Raw genomic sequence first — 14,346 nt, 5'->3', positions numbered from 1 at the left:
TTCATCTTCAAACTGCGCGCATTTCATCTCATTTTTATCTGCACCACATTTGAAAGGAATCATTATTTAAGCACAGTTTTCATGGCCTTACTGTCCATCATTTTATAGCGGCTTACAATATCTCCGCACTGTAATATAATTTGATCTGCAAATATGTTTTTTTTGGGGTTGAAAGAGCTTCTTTTTTTTTTAACACACAGCGAAACATGACCACCTTCTGTATGTTTATTTGTAAGTTGTGTATAATCATTAACCCTAATCCTGTAATTTGCAACCCCAAAAAATACTGTTGTCGTAGTTTTGATTGAATGTCGTTTATTAAGAAAGCTAATGTCATGGACTCGTTGACAATTTTGGTGTGTTTTCGGCACTGACACGAAATTGTACCACGGACCCATTTGTGACCTCTGACCCTGGCCTGTTTGCACTGTCAGCAAACACGACGAACGTGAGCGACGGGGGCCCCGACCCAAAAGAACAGCGTTTGCTGGTGTTGTCCGGTAAGTCCAAACTCGCCGTCCGACGCGGCGGCGAACGGTAACGAGGTTTCTCAATATGCGCTTTGACGTCGGATTTCATGATGTGCAATATTTGATGTGACGTTTCTTGGCCCGGCCCGGATCAGCCGCGGTTGGTCCTCCTCGGCGAGGGCGAGCTAATAATTGACGGGTGGCGTCATCTGAGACTGGTTTGGCTCCCGTGGATTTTGGGAGGCAAACAGTTTTCGGGAGACGGTCGGTCCCGTTGGTCAGGATGACATTGTGTCTTTTCGCGCCACTTCTCATCTTCGCCTTCAACTTGGTGAGGTCATCGTTTTTCCTTCTTTGGCTTCATTTTAGGATTTGAGTTGTTTTTTTCTTGTCTCATGATTTCTATTGGGAAGCCGTCGTACGTACTTCAAAGAAACGGATGAGAAACGGGCACAAGCGATCAATGGACTTGCACTTTCAACTGAAGGGGATATTGGGTTGAAATTATTATTATTATTATTATTATTATTTATAAAGGGTCATGGGAACGGAATAGGTTGAATCAAGGTAAAGGATTTTGTCCAAACACAATCGATTCTCTTCAGTCCATAAAAAGAAAAGGAAAAAACAATCGCATGGTCCGCTAGCTTAATGCTAATGCTAGCTAGCATCTATGCTGTGCACGGTGCTCATAACCCTTTAAGCAGGGCTCACCTGCGCGGTTGCCATGGACACCAGGTAGCCCGCGGGCCTGTTCTAAAAATAGCTCATTAGTGTTGGGACATTGTGATTTCCTAGCAATGTTGTAGAAGTGATCTTTTGAAAATGCAAACATTGGCAGAGATTTCTTTGAAATAAAGTGTTGCGTATTGACATTCTGTTTCCTAATTACTGTGAGAAGTTGTCTTCACATAAATGGATAGCGTTCGTTGTTAATATATTATTATTTAACTCATTTGCTCCAGGGGGTTGCTTCAGCAAAAATGGCTGGGAGTGAATGAGTTAAAGGTCATTTGAGAAAATGTGTTATTTCAAAAGTGTGCAGCAAACTGGTAGCCCTTTGCACCTATCAGGTATATATTCTTTATCCTCTGCGAAGAACAACTATTAACGCGGCGCTGATGAGCTTGAGAACGGCAAGTAGTAAAATATTGCCCATTGGGGCACGTGCAGAGATCAAGTGACTGTGTCCCTGCAGGAGGTCACCTTGACGGCGACTCAGCCGGACGACTTTTTGGGCCCCGAAGAGTGTCTGGACAGGAAGTAGGTCGCGCGTCCCGGCCGGCGCCTCGCTAGCGTTAGCGACGTCGGCTCAGGGTGACTTGCGCTTTCAGGCCCACGCGTGCGTCATGTGACCTGGCCTTCTGCCCGCCGTGGGAGCGATGCGTCGAAGGACGTTGCTCCTGCAAGCCGCCGTATTTGTGTCCCGCCGAGGACGCGGCTGCGGTTTGCGGGAGGGGAGGCGGCCTCAGCTACCGCTCTTACTGCCAGGTAGCTCGCGTTCCCAAATCAAACCGATTCATCGGTGCAGCGGGTTTGGACGTTTTTTTTTTGCTTGTGTCTGGCAGGTCATGGCGCTCGCGTGTCGCACCGGCGAGTCGGCCATGTCGCACTTTGGGGCGAAAGCCTGCTCAGGTTTGCTGACCACGACGTCGCCAGTCGTCGCCGACGCGCCCGTCGTGACTTGGAAGGCGAAGAAAGTCCGTTTTTGTGTTTGCAGACGATCGAGCCACGTTCAGCAGTCTGCCGGATTCCCGCACGGGCGCCATTACCCTCTTTGTTCCCGATGAAAGCAGCCCTGGCGGGAAGAAGCGCTTGCTGGTTTGTGGGGACAAGTGGGACATGGCGAGCGCCAACGTGTTCTGCAAGAATCAAAACCACTTGCTGTGAGAGGACATCCGATATACTCGCACGCGACTGACATGCTCTCGCACGCTTCTGAAAAGTCACACATGGAAATGATTCGCGCACACTGTTAAAATGCTCTCACACTCATGACTGAAAAATCTTCTCACACACTACTGAAATGCTCTCACACACGCACAACTGAAACACTCACATTTTTAAGAATTATTGGCTCACAGCCAGTAAAGGAAAAAAAACATGTTCTCAGACATTAGTCAAACACTGAGATGCTCTCACAGTACTGCAAATTATTCACTAACACATTACTGCCATGTTCTCACACCCAATACTAAAATGCTCTCTCACAACTGGGACAGTCTCACACACTACTGACATGCTCTTACACACTTCTGAAAAGTCACACATGGAAATGATTCGCGCACACTACTAAAATGCTCTCACACTCATGACTGAAAAATCTTCTCACACACTACTGAAATGCTCTCACACACGCACAACTGAAACACTCACATTTTTAAGAATTATTGGCTCACAGCCAGTAATGGAAAAAAAAACATGTTCTCAGACATTAGTCAAACACTGAGATGCTCTCACAGTACTGAAAAGTATTCACTAACACATTACTGACATGTTCTCACACACAATACTAAAATGCTCTCTCATGACTGGGACAGTCTCACAGCCAGTAATGGAAAAAAACATGTTCTCAGACATTAGTCAAACACTGACATGCTCTCACAGAACTGAAAATTATTCACTAACACATTACTGACATGTTCTCACACACAATACTAAAATGCTCTCACACTCATGACTGAAAAATCTTCTCACACACTACTGAAATGCAGTAATGAAAAAAAAAACATGTTCTCAGACATAAGTCAAACACTGAAAATTATTCACTAACACATTACTGCCATGTTCTCACAAACAATACTAAAATGCTCTCTCACGACTGGGACAGTCTCACACACTACAGAAATGCTTTTACACAATACTAAAATTCTCTCACACACTACTGAAATGCTCTCACACACGCACAACTGAAACACTCACATTTTTAAGAATTATTGGCTCACAGCCAATAAAGGAAAAAAAAACATGTTCTCAGACATTAGTCAAACACTGAGATGCTCTCACAGGACTGCAAATTATTCACTAACACATTACTGCCATGTTCTCACACACTACTAAAATGCAGTAATGAAAAAAAAAAATGTTCTCAGACATTAGTCAAACACTGAGATGCTCTCACAGAACTGAAAAGTATTCACTAACACATTACTGCCATGTTCTCACACATAATACTAAAATGCTCTCTCTCACGACTGGGACAGTCTCACACACTACAGAAATGCTTTTACACTCAAACATATTCACGCACAAAAGTCTTGAAACACTCTCATGCACGCTAGAAGAACTCACACTCTCTACTGGAACATACATTCACATGCAGCAGGCCTACACCTGAAACACTCTCTCATTCAACTTTAGAATGATTTACTCACACATGACCGAAACTCTCTCACTCACTACTGAAAAATGATTTCCTTGCACGCTCTTACAAGCAACTGAAAAATCATCCGCTCACATGACTGAAACTCTCTCATTATCGCTACGTTGGCATAAAACGCTGATGCTACCACCCGGCTAGCAAGCTAGCATTGTCGTTGTGTCCCGCAGCGGCGCCGCGTCCGCCGGCTTGCTCGTGCCGGGACCGCCGAGCTCGGATCACGCTCTCCCCGACAGCTGCGTTAGCGTTCGCTGCCAAGGCTTCGAGTCGTCGCTGGCCGAATGCGTCATCCACGACAGCGTCCGCGTCAACGACACCGTCGGCGGGAAGGTTGCCACGGCGACCTGCTACAACCAGACCAACGCGCCGGAAGGTTTGAGGACAGGCATGAAATTCAGGATTACGTCACACACACTACTGAAATGATTCAACATGGCGTGCGTGACAGCATGATGTCTGTGAAGTTCGTGACCCCCCCCCCCCCCCCCCCCCCGTTGACCTGCTCCTTTTCTACTAGAGTGCGGCTTTGTGTGCGCCAACGACAAATGCGTGTCTGCCAAGCAGACGTGCGACGGCATCGACGACTGCGGCGACCGCAGCGACGAGATGTGCTGCAAACGTAAACGCACACGCGCGCACGTGCACACTCGTGCAAATGTTTCCGCCTTCACAGTGGTTGTCTCTGCCCCCCCAACACCCCCCCATCCCTGCCAGGCTGCAGAAGTGGCGCCTTCCGCTGCCAGACGGGCGTGTGCGTGCACGCCGACGCGGTTGCCGACGGACAGAGGGACTGTTTGGCGGGGGACGACGAAGCGCCGCAGCACAGTGAGACGCAAACGCGAACGTTACAGAACGTTACTTCCTGTTTGGGTTCAATTTGCGTTTGGCATTTGGCATGCCGGGAAAAAAAATGTCTGGAACATTGTTTAAGAATTCTTGATACTTTTATTTTGAAAATATTTGGATTTGATGAGGACAATTATTCTGTCAATACTGAAAACGTTCCTTCCTGTTTGTTCGTTTGACGTGCGTCTCTTTCCACAAAATTCACATCATTCCAATTTGAACTTACTCCAAAAATTCATGCCTTGCAGGCTATTATTTTTCTCATTACAAAATTCAACATTTTCAACCAAAATTCCGTATTCATTCATTACAAAATGCATCCATGTTTTTTTTTTACTCCGCATTTCAGCATTCACAAGCGATTTGTGGAGAGATTGCAAATGTCTATTTTAAGAATTTTCTTAGACCTGGAACATGATTAACTCATTCACTCGCAGCCATTTTCACTGAAGCAATCCTCTTTGCTCCTGTTTGATTTGGATTTGGACAGATTTTGCAAAGCCCACAGAATATTGTGTTCTATTGCTATAAAAACATGGAACCTACCAAAAGAAAAATTAAAGTCTATTCTTTCACCAGGAAAAAAAAGTATATTTCTATCTATTTTGCAGCAACTTTCATCATTATTCACATTTCTGGTGAAAACACTGGCAAAAGGAGCTTTTTTTTGCAACATGGACCTGGTTGATCTCTTTTGATCTGCTGCCCCCTACTGGCCGATTTGGTAATAACTGCCATTTCTTCAACTGTTCTTTGCAGTTGAGAGGTTGCATCAAAGCCTTCCGTATGCTCTCGCATAAAAAAAATGTATGCACACATCTTTGGGAGCATGATCATATTTAAAATAGAACATATTTATACGTTTTTGGGAGCAAATGAGTTCAAAGTGGACTTTGGGAAATAGCGTCAAGTGCTGAACTCGTAATGTCGCACAGGGCCGGCCAGGGTGGCGTGGAAGAGCACAGGTAGGCACTCGGGAAGGATCTCGCCAGAAGCGTCCGCCATATTGACCGCTGATTGCGTCATTCCTTCTGCTCGCAGAGTACGTCTCTCCTAGGAATGGTTTGGAACTCCACTTCTCACCGCGACGTTTCGGGAGTCCGCGTGCCTCCGTGCGGGAAATAACCATTTGATTTGTTGAATCTGCTGGCGGACGGCGGCTTGTGTAGAAACGCGCGCCAGCCGCAAACATCTGGAGTCCAAGTTGCAGTGCGGCGTTCCCAACGCGACCGCCGCTTACGACGACAGCGTGAAGGACCGAGTGAGCCGCTTCAAGAGAGTCGTCGGCGGCGTCGAGGCCAACCGGGTGAGTGTGCGTGACGGCGAGCGTCCCGGGTCGTCGCCGTCTCATGCGCGTGTCGTACGCCGCCGCCGCCGCCGCCGCACAGACGCAGATCCAATGGCAGGTCGGCGTGGAGGAAAACGGCAAGATCCACTGCGGCGGAACGTACATCGGAGGCTGCTGGATCGTCACGGCGGCGCACTGCGCCAGGTGACGCACCGTGGGAAGCCCTTCGAGAGTGGATTGGGTTTCGTTCTCGTCTTCTTTTTTTTTGTTCATCAACAGGGTTCGTTTGCCATTCCAGAAGCAACCCTTCGGCGTTCCGGATCAAGTTTTCCATCTGGAAGAAGGACACGCCTCAGGACACCACCGACATCATTCCCGTCAGCCAGATCATCATCCACCCCAGGTAGCGCTCGCTCCCCCTCCCCGCCGCCTCGCTAGCGTCGCTTTGTTAGCATCGCCGGCGCCGATGTCGTCCCGCAGGTACGACGCCCGCACGTACCAGAACGACATCGCCCTGGTGCGGCTCAAGGACCTCCCGGAGGAGGCTGGCAAGTGCATGGAGGACAATCCGGCAGTGACGGCCGCCTGCGTCCCGTGGTCCACGCGGCTCTTCAACGCTAACCACACCTGCAGCATCTCGGGCTGGGGCCGCACTGCAGGTAGCGAATTGAGCCACGCGCTCAAGCAGCCGCTTTGCTAGCATGACTCGGCACGTCCTTGATTGGCTTTTGCTCGCTGTTGACGCGCCGTCTCGCGTTCTTCCAGTGGGACGAGCGTCGGAGGTTCTGCTGTGGGCCAAAGTCTCCCTCATCCATGACTGCCAGCGTTTCTACAAAGACCGCTTCAAACCCGGGATGATGTGCGCCGGTCAGTTTGCCTGTCCGTCACGTTAGCACGCACGTCTGCGTTCAAATGTAAGCGTGTGTGCGTGTGTGTGTGTGTGTGTGTGTGTGTGTGTGTGTGTGTGTGTGTGTGTGTGTGTGTGTGTGTGTGTGTGTGTGTGTGTGTGTGTGTGTGTGTGAAGGTGACCTGGAAGGAAACGTCGACTCGTGCCAGGGGGACAGCGGCGGACCTCTGGTGTGCAAGGACCAAATGGGCGTGTCCTACCTGTGGGGCATCGTCAGCTGGGGCGATCAATGCGGCCAGCCGGGCTTCCCGGGCGTTTATACTCAGGTGATGTCGCTTTGCCGGGACGCGCGGATGTCGGCTGGGTCGCTTATAGAATCGTCAGCCCGAGTCTTTACCGCCAAAAACGTTTCAGAATGTTTGCTAAAATCCAAAACGAATGCCGCTAAAAAACGTTAATTGACGTTTACTACGGGGGTTTTTTCTCAATGGGCAGTGGAAGTTGTTGCAACGGACTTGTGACATCACAAACAGCCGCTAACTATGGCCAGCAGATGGCGGCATTGCATCTCTTTTCAATGGGCTCCCAATAGTCTGGAATTACAATGAAACATGACCAATCTGAAGAAATAGAACGTTTTCAAGGATGACGTGAATGATCAAAGCCTTTGTCACAAAAAAATATTAGCGTCAAAGTCACTGCAGAAAATGTATCTTTTCACGAAAAGCTTGTTTTCGCCTTGTTTTCAATTTTCGTTCAATGTCACTCAAATGACCTATTTTCAAATGGTGATTACTAAAGAACGGATTAAGGTAGAAACATACTTTCTAATGAAAGAATGGAACACGATCTTTTATTTTGTACCCACCATGTTCATGTCGTCAAAGTACACAATATTCTGTTTGCCTTGAAAGATGAGTTCAAATGCTCAAAATCTGTCTGGGTCGTTTTTTGGATAACGCGTTTCAGTAAATGAGGTCATGCGTAAAAAAAAAAAAGAACAAAAAAACAATCAGCAATAACTGGCAAAAAAAGAGACAATTTTTGCCGATTTTTAAGCAACCCCCTTCGCTCCAGCTGTTTGACTGGATTTGGACCGATTTTGCAAGGCCCAAAGAATATTGTGTTCTGTTGCGATAAAAAAATGGAAGCTGCTAAAAGAAAGATTAGAGTCTCTTCTTTCATCAGGAAAAAAAAGTATATTTCTATCGGTTTCTGTTTTGCAGCAATTAGCATTAGAATATATATATAATAAGTTTCATCATTATTTACAAATCTATTCAAAACACTGGCAAAAAGAGCTTGTTGCCACACGGCCCTGGTGGATCTCTTATACTCTGCTGCCACCTGCTGGCCGTTTTTGTAATAACTACCATTGCTTCAGGCCTTCTCTTCCGTTCAGGGTCTAATTGCATACGTTTGGTGGTCTGCAGGTGGCGCACTACTTTGAGTGGATCCGCCTCCACACGGGCTGGCCCGCTGTCACCAAGTTCAACTCCTGAACATCTTCGCTGTTATCGTTTGGGAGTGTTGTGAAAGTCAATGTCATTAAATGCACAAAATGGAAGGCGTGAGCGGGAACATTTGACCTGGATGCTGACACACGCACGCACATGCCGCACACACGCACACGCACACTTGTATTGTAGTTAGTTTTTTATTTCATTTGAACTTTTTTTTCCAATTCAATTTACATTTTTTTAAGCTGGTTTATCAGTTTGTATTACTTCTTTACTCTCTGATTTCTTCATAGGCAATTATTTATTTATTTATTAGCACTTAATATATTGTACTGTATTTATTTTCAACCACACATCCATTTAAATCCTAAAATTTAAATATAAGAATTTGGGGGGCTGGAAGGGATTAATTGAATTTCCATTTATTTCAATGGGAAAAGTTGACTCCGTTTAAGAACGTTACAATCAGCCAGGGTCACTGAACCAATTCACTTTGTGCGTTTCCCATTCGACCTTTTTCCGTACAGCCAAATAATAATACCAGAAAAAAAAAAATCCAAAATGTCGTGTATAAAACGAATTGACAAAGATAAAAATAGGAAACTTTGCTTCTTAATTGTAGTTTTAATTGCTTCTATAAACGTAAAATGTCATTTCAGGTCGTTTCTCTAAAAAAAAGAAAAAGAAAAAGAAAGGTGTGTTTTATTTAACCAAAAGTTGTTTTTTTATGTTAGTTTTCCATTTTGTGTTAACTGCAATAACCTTCACAAAAAGTGTGACCTTCATGTGTCACTCTTACTATAAATTGTTTGTTCATTTGTGCCCTAACATTTCCTTTGAGACGTGTTATTATATGTGTGGTGTGACTGGCAGCCATGACTCCATCGTTGCTTTGCTTTACTGCGCGCGTGCGTGCGTGCGTGTGAGTCTTCCATTAACGCTTTTATTTAGAAAGCAGCACGGCTAAGTACCCTCTTATTTTGAAACCGCTTCTCACATCTTGAAATCCGGACAAACCACAAAATGAAACTTCTTATTTTAACAACAAAGAACCCGCACGCGCACACACGCACGCGCACACCGGCCTGTATCGGTGGGGCGGGGAGGTCATGGGGTATCGTGAGAGGTCGAGGGCGGGTCACGAGCGCGTGGCCTATAAAATGCACGCGCACACGTGAGCGGCCCAGTTGACGAAAAAGAAGAAGAAGCGGAAGACGTTTTTCTGTCGCGTTTGATTTTATATTTTTGTGACTCCATGACTCGCAACGTGGACGCGCTCCTGTGCGCGCTGTCCCTGGCGATGGTGGCGTGCGCGTGCGGCAAGGGGGCGCGCGTCCGACTCAACTCCATTCGGACGGTGGTCGTGCACAAGGGACCCCCGTCGTCTTCGTTCAACGGAAGTGCGTGGGAGCTGACGGTGAGTGTTTGCCGGCTGAGCTTACCTGACGGTTTTTGTGTGAGCGACCGATTGACTGACTGACTGACTGACGCGCGCGCGCGCGCGCACTCGTAGCTTCGGCAGTGCATGAGCGACCTGGAATGCAGCGAAGGAAGTTACTGCCACGAGCCCGACAGCGGCCCGGTCCACTCTCGCTGCCGGACCTGCAGGAGGAGGAAGAGGCGTTGCCATAGAGATGGGATGTGTTGCCCCGGCAACCTCTGCAGCAACAGTAAGAGCCGTTGTCGTGTTGTTATGAATCCCACTGGAGTTCCAGGCAGGCAACCGTTTCCTGTCCATTTAAACGGCAAAATGTTGAAACAAGCCGAATCGTTTAACCATATAGTGAATCATCAGAAGTTTGCCAATTAAAGGGCTTCTGCTTCAGGTGCGTGCGTCCCCGACGGCCACGTGACGGCATCGCAGCAGATCGCTGAGCACGACCACCGGAGGAGCGCCGTGGCCTCCCCCAAGGCGAGATGGGGCAGCGCGGACAAAATGGAGGTCAGAGGAGCGTCCAGTAAAGGTGAGTGTCACGTCACATCAGGCGAGGAGGTGGCCCAAAAAGTCGGCGCTGACCGCTCTGGCGTCTCCAGGCCAAGTCGGCGACCCCTGCCTCGGCGCCGTCGACTGTTCGGACCAGCTGTGCTGCGCTCGCCACTTCTGGACGCGCATCTGCAAGCCCGTCTTACGGGAAGGGCAAGTTTGTTCGCGTCAGCGCAGGAAGCGGCGGCAGCGCGGCCTGGAGCTCTTCCAGCGCTGCCCCTGCGGCGAAGGCCTCGCCTGCCGCACGCCGCCCGGGGCCGTCACCCCGCCCCCGCCATCCCTCCTGGCGGCGGCAAAGTCCAAGTTTGCCACCTACTCCCGCCACCCTGGTCCTCGGGCGGCGAAGACGAGACTGCACGTGTGCCGCAGGAAGTGAGGAGGGGGGGGGGGGGGGGGCGGGCCAGTATCGTCATGCTAATGAACTTTCTGTCGAACCGCATTCACGCACAGCCAGTTTCCTCAGGTGAGCAGCCTGTTTTGTTTAGACTGCAATACGCGATCAAACGGCCTCACTTAGAAATGATTATTTTTCTAATCAAAACACATGAAATGAATTACTGGTGAATTAGCGATCAGGAGATGATTTTATGTTCACAATAAACATGATGGAACTCACAAGCCAAGCTTTTGTTTCTCACGCTCGTATTGAAGGAGCGTCGGAGAGAAAAAAAAAAAAAAAAAGACACCGGCGTTGATTTTTGCTGTCATGATATCAACAACGTTCGTCGAAGCGCGATGATGTCATCAAGCGGCGCGGACGGCACGTCTACGTGCATCCGATGGTGCAGTTGGTGAGGGATGGCGCCCTGCACACGCCCTTTCCTTTCACCTGGAAGCCACACCCCTTGTAGTTGGCCACGCCCTCTCCGTCGACCCGCAGGCTGGGCTGGACGCGATCCCATACTCGCTGCGTGGCCTTCAGCTCTCGCTCGGGTTCACCTGGGAAACACGGCGGCTAATCAATTTGGCAATGTGTCTATTGTCTGTCAATAAATCCAATCAATTGAATTGTTTAAATAAAAAAATTAAAAAAAGACACTTCAAGCTGTTTAGCACTCCCAGGTGAAGTTTGCTGTCAAACTAAGCATAAAACAGAGATAATTATAGATTATGTATTTATAGCATTACGGCATGCCAGCGTAATGCTAAAATGTAATAGAAAATGCCATTGACATGCTAACAGTTAGCATCGCCTTTTAAAAGGGAAGTCAACTGTAAGAGCCCCGTGTTTGAGTTGTTTTTACCTCCAACCACTAGAGGGCAATGTGTTTTTGTTTGCATACATGAGCCATGGGCAGGTGTTGCTGGACGGTGATGTCTTGTACTTTTGGCATTTATGTTGTTACTTTTAAGTGGGAAGTCAACCTTAAACATTTCTTGACAATAATATGTTATATGTGACCTCACGAGTCTAAACATGACATTCGGATCAATATTACATTTGTGGAATATGAGTTCTGCAGCAAAATCCAGCCATTTTTATCCATCTCAGGGGGCGGCCATTTTGCCAGATGACATCACAGTTGCTCAGGCAACGACCAATCGCAGCTCACCTGTTTTCTGAGGCTGAGCTGTGATTGGTTGAGCAACTGCGATGTCATTTTCACACGACAGAAAGTGTCAAAATGGCCGCCTTCTGATATTGATAGTAACTGATGGATTTTGCTGCTTAACTTAGCTTAGCCACAATATTGTATTTGCACGAGTGGGGCTGCATAGAACATATTATCGTCAAGAATTTTTTTTTGGGGGGGGGGGTTGACTTCCCCACAACGGGTCGTTAAACAGACGGTGGAGCGAAACCTATAAACGCAACAATACAGAGCGTAACCTCGGTTACCGGGGTAGTTGAGGAAAGTGACTCTGTCTCCAGGGTTGGAACCTGCAGGCGGGGCCAGCAGCTCAACTGGACCGTCGGACTGAAAGCAACGCAGGAGGCGGGCGTTGGAAGCCACGCCCTTCACTTTACAGGCCTTGACGTTGCAGAGCAAGACGGCGAGCGAGCCGGTGAGCTGCCGGGCAAAAAGAAAATTGGTGACGCAAAGAAAGAGGGACGCAAATGATTTGAGACGGGTGAGGAGGTCAAACCGGTTGCAGGTCATCCGGCCGGCGCTTGCTGACGACCGGGCGGGGGGCTTTCTCGCCCACCTCTACGTCTTGAACAGTCAGATTGGCCGCCAGCGGGTGGCGGCGAACGCTGACGATCCGGCCAACTCTCAGGTCGAGGCGGGAAACGTCGAATGTGGGCGTCGCCCCGAGAGGGAACGCTTCAGGAGCAGCTGGGCAAAAAAAGAGAGCGTCGTTGTTGCATCGTTACACTCCATGCCGGAACCAAACCCGGAACTTCTCAATTGTGAGGCACACGTGTTCGTCGCTTTGCCTCACGCTGCCGGACGGAGGCGGCAAATCCCGGTCCAGAAAGTAAAAACCCTGCCACAGTTTGGCTTTAGCTATTGATGCTAGCTAGCTAGCTCCCTAGCACCTAGGGAGCTAGCTAGCTAGCTTAGCACCAACTTACCATTTACTTTCTGGACCTGGATTTGCCACCTCTGCTGCCGGATTCTAAACGACCCATCTCACTGGCCTGGAGACTTAATTGTCGACCTCATGATGACTCAAGTCTCACACTCTTCAACGATTTGTCAACGGTTTGTGTACTTTTTCGAGGATTTGGTTGAAATCTTCCATGGCTCAGAGTGCCTTTAAGCAAGCGAGAGCATTTTGTGTTACAAAGCGTCTTCTTTCCTCACCCTTCTTGTCTTCTTTTTGTCCGTCCGTCGCCCTGCGGCCCCCCTTGAGGTCGGCCGAGGGGGTCGGCAACGCGGCGGCAGGCGAAGCGGCTGAACCGGCCGATTTGTTTGGAGAGACGGCGGCCTTCGCTGAAAGGAAGAGATGCAAAGAGGAGAAAATGCATTTCCTCCCAAGGAACGGCGAGCGCTCGTACCAACGCGTCTCCTCTGTTTGTCGTGGAGCTCGTCCCTCAGCTCCTCAATGTCCTTCTTCAGTTTGCCGTTTTCCACCAGCAGCTTCTTCTGCTCGCGCACGGACGCCTGCAGGACTGCGGAAAACGGCGAGCGTTCACGTGGGGGCGGAATGGATTGGATTTTCTGTGTGTGTGTGTGTGTGTGGGGGGGGGGGGGTCTTACAAGCTTTTTCTCTAGCAAGCAACGCGTGGGTTTGGAAGTACTCCATCATCTTCCCGCCATCTTCGGGATCCAACTTCATCAGGGCCTCCGAAAGACTGCAAGGAGAAGCAAAGGCACAACTTTTGCATGTCTTAAAGTGACATTTGACTCATTGAGCCATTTTCAGCAGTTCGCTGACCAAACCCAGAAAACAGGTGAGCCACGATTGGTCGTTTTGTCATCTTCAGTCGACAGCAAGTGGAAAAATGTGTCTTTAAAGGTATTAACCAAAAAGATGTAGTTATCAAATTCATTCTGAACAAAAATACTAACTTTTTACTACTGAGAAAGGCTAATGAGTCAAGTATCCCTTTCCTTTTTTTTATTTTTTATTTTTTATTTTTTATAAAAGTTATCATAGCTGACTTTGGCCAAGCGGCCGGGTCGCACCCTGGACTGGTCGCCAAAGTCAAACACGTACATACAAACAACCATCCATCCGTTTTCTATAGCATGCGCGTCTGCAAAAATGTCCTGACATGGCGCGCACGCGACAGCTGCGCTCGCTCAAAATAACTTTGGCTGGCGCTGCGCATGCGCACACCGCCAACAAGCGTGACTAATTGTGAGAACGCAGACGCTCACATGCACACGCAACAACAACAACAACAACAACAATGCAGAACCCTAAGAAAATAGAAATGTGAAACAGGTAGACTGTCTGTAGGGAAAAAGGTGCAGTTTCACTCACATCTATCGTGAAAAACAAAAACAAAAGCGCTCCTTTTCCAACCACGCCGACTCCACACACAAACAGTATCCACACACTTGCAGCAGCTTTCCAACCTGGGATGAAACATCTTGTCTGAGTCCATGTCTCCGAGCTTTGTGATGCCCTGCGCCGACAGGTCTGAGACGTTTGTCCATCAGCTGTCCCGATCCATCTT

At 48.4% G+C, this 14,346-nt stretch overlaps 3 protein-coding genes across 5 annotated transcripts; 2 read left to right on the top strand and 1 right to left on the bottom strand.

The window, feature by feature from the left end:
* The first annotated feature begins 615 nt into the window (after positions 1–615).
* cfi (complement factor I) lies at positions 616–8,397 on the top strand. Of its 2 annotated transcripts, none has more exons than XM_086059222.1 (17): positions 616–801; positions 1,669–1,733; positions 1,805–1,961; positions 2,039–2,105; positions 2,191–2,356; positions 4,020–4,234; positions 4,367–4,468; positions 4,564–4,674; positions 5,631–5,660; positions 5,737–5,757; positions 5,865–6,001; positions 6,084–6,187; positions 6,282–6,386; positions 6,464–6,642; positions 6,749–6,850; positions 7,008–7,156; positions 8,264–8,397. In XM_086059222.1, exons 1-17 carry the CDS (start codon positions 754–756, stop codon positions 8,330–8,332), a joined length of 1,827 nt encoding a protein of 608 aa, XP_085915348.1. In that variant the 5' UTR covers positions 616–753; the 3' UTR covers positions 8,333–8,397. The 2 variants fall into 2 exon arrangements, with proteins under 2 accessions (XP_085915348.1, XP_085915350.1); XM_086059224.1 differs by having other exon boundaries at positions 623–801; positions 4,020–4,222.
* LOC147159121 (dickkopf-related protein 2-like) lies at positions 8,372–12,629 on the top strand. 2 transcript variants are annotated; one of them, XR_015090504.1, is made up of 5 exons: positions 8,372–9,707; positions 9,804–9,960; positions 10,117–10,254; positions 10,325–10,737; positions 12,148–12,629. XR_015090504.1 is itself a non-coding variant. In XM_086059226.1 (4 exons), exons 1-4 carry the CDS (start codon positions 9,546–9,548, stop codon positions 10,648–10,650), a joined length of 783 nt encoding a protein of 260 aa, XP_085915352.1. In that variant the 5' UTR covers positions 8,373–9,545; the 3' UTR covers positions 10,651–11,284. The 2 variants fall into 2 exon arrangements, 1 of the variants encoding a protein (XP_085915352.1); XM_086059226.1 differs by lacking the exon at positions 12,148–12,629 and having other exon boundaries at positions 8,373–9,707; positions 10,325–11,284.
* LOC147159120 (aminoacyl tRNA synthase complex-interacting multifunctional protein 1-like) lies at positions 10,680–14,342 on the bottom strand. The gene is made up of 7 exons (XM_086059225.1): positions 14,246–14,342; positions 13,421–13,515; positions 13,219–13,332; positions 13,025–13,153; positions 12,363–12,553; positions 12,115–12,286; positions 10,680–11,213 (listed from the first exon to the last, which is right to left on the bottom strand). Exons 1-7 carry the CDS (start codon positions 14,272–14,274, stop codon positions 11,041–11,043), a joined length of 903 nt encoding a protein of 300 aa, XP_085915351.1. The 5' UTR covers positions 14,275–14,342; the 3' UTR covers positions 10,680–11,040.
* Positions 14,343–14,346: the final 4 nt, after the last annotated feature.

The sequence above is a fragment of the Leptonotus elevatus genome, chromosome 17 (genome assembly GCF_054856555.1).
Source record: "Leptonotus elevatus isolate MCC_2025b chromosome 17, RoL_Lele_1.0, whole genome shotgun sequence".
Taxonomy (NCBI): domain Eukaryota; kingdom Metazoa; phylum Chordata; class Actinopteri; order Syngnathiformes; family Syngnathidae; genus Leptonotus; species Leptonotus elevatus.
Note: the sequence above shows the minus strand (reverse complement) of the source record. Positions and strands in the feature narration are given on the sequence as shown.

Excerpts from the sequence above, each read along its gene's own strand:
- LOC147159121 (XM_086059226.1), top strand. The coding sequence starts at position 9,546 with ATGACTCGCAACGTGGACGCGCTCCTGTGCGCGCTGTCCCTGGCGATG. Across the intron at positions 9,708-9,803 it reads GAAGTGCGTGGGAGCTGACG|CTTCGGCAGTGCATGAGCGA; the intron begins GTGAGTGTTTGC and ends GCGCACTCGTAG. Across the intron at positions 10,255-10,324 it reads CAGAGGAGCGTCCAGTAAAG|GCCAAGTCGGCGACCCCTGC; the intron begins GTGAGTGTCACG and ends TGGCGTCTCCAG.
- cfi (XM_086059222.1), top strand. The coding sequence starts at position 754 with ATGACATTGTGTCTTTTCGCGCCACTTCTCATCTTCGCCTTCAACTTG. Across the intron at positions 4,235-4,366 it reads GCCGGAAGGTTTGAGGACAG|AGTGCGGCTTTGTGTGCGCC; the intron begins GCATGAAATTCA and ends CTTTTCTACTAG. Across the intron at positions 6,387-6,463 it reads CAGATCATCATCCACCCCAG|GTACGACGCCCGCACGTACC; the intron begins GTAGCGCTCGCT and ends GTCGTCCCGCAG.
- LOC147159120 (XM_086059225.1), bottom strand. The coding sequence starts at position 14,274 with ATGGACTCAGACAAGATGTTTCATCCCAG. Across the intron at positions 13,333-13,420 it reads GCTTGCTAGAGAAAAAGCTT|TCCTGCAGGCGTCCGTGCGC; the intron begins GTAAGACCCCCC and ends CGTTTTCCGCAG. Across the intron at positions 12,554-13,024 it reads ACAAAAAGAAGACAAGAAGG|CTGCTCCTGAAGCGTTCCCT; the intron begins GTGAGGAAAGAA and ends TTTTTTGCCCAG.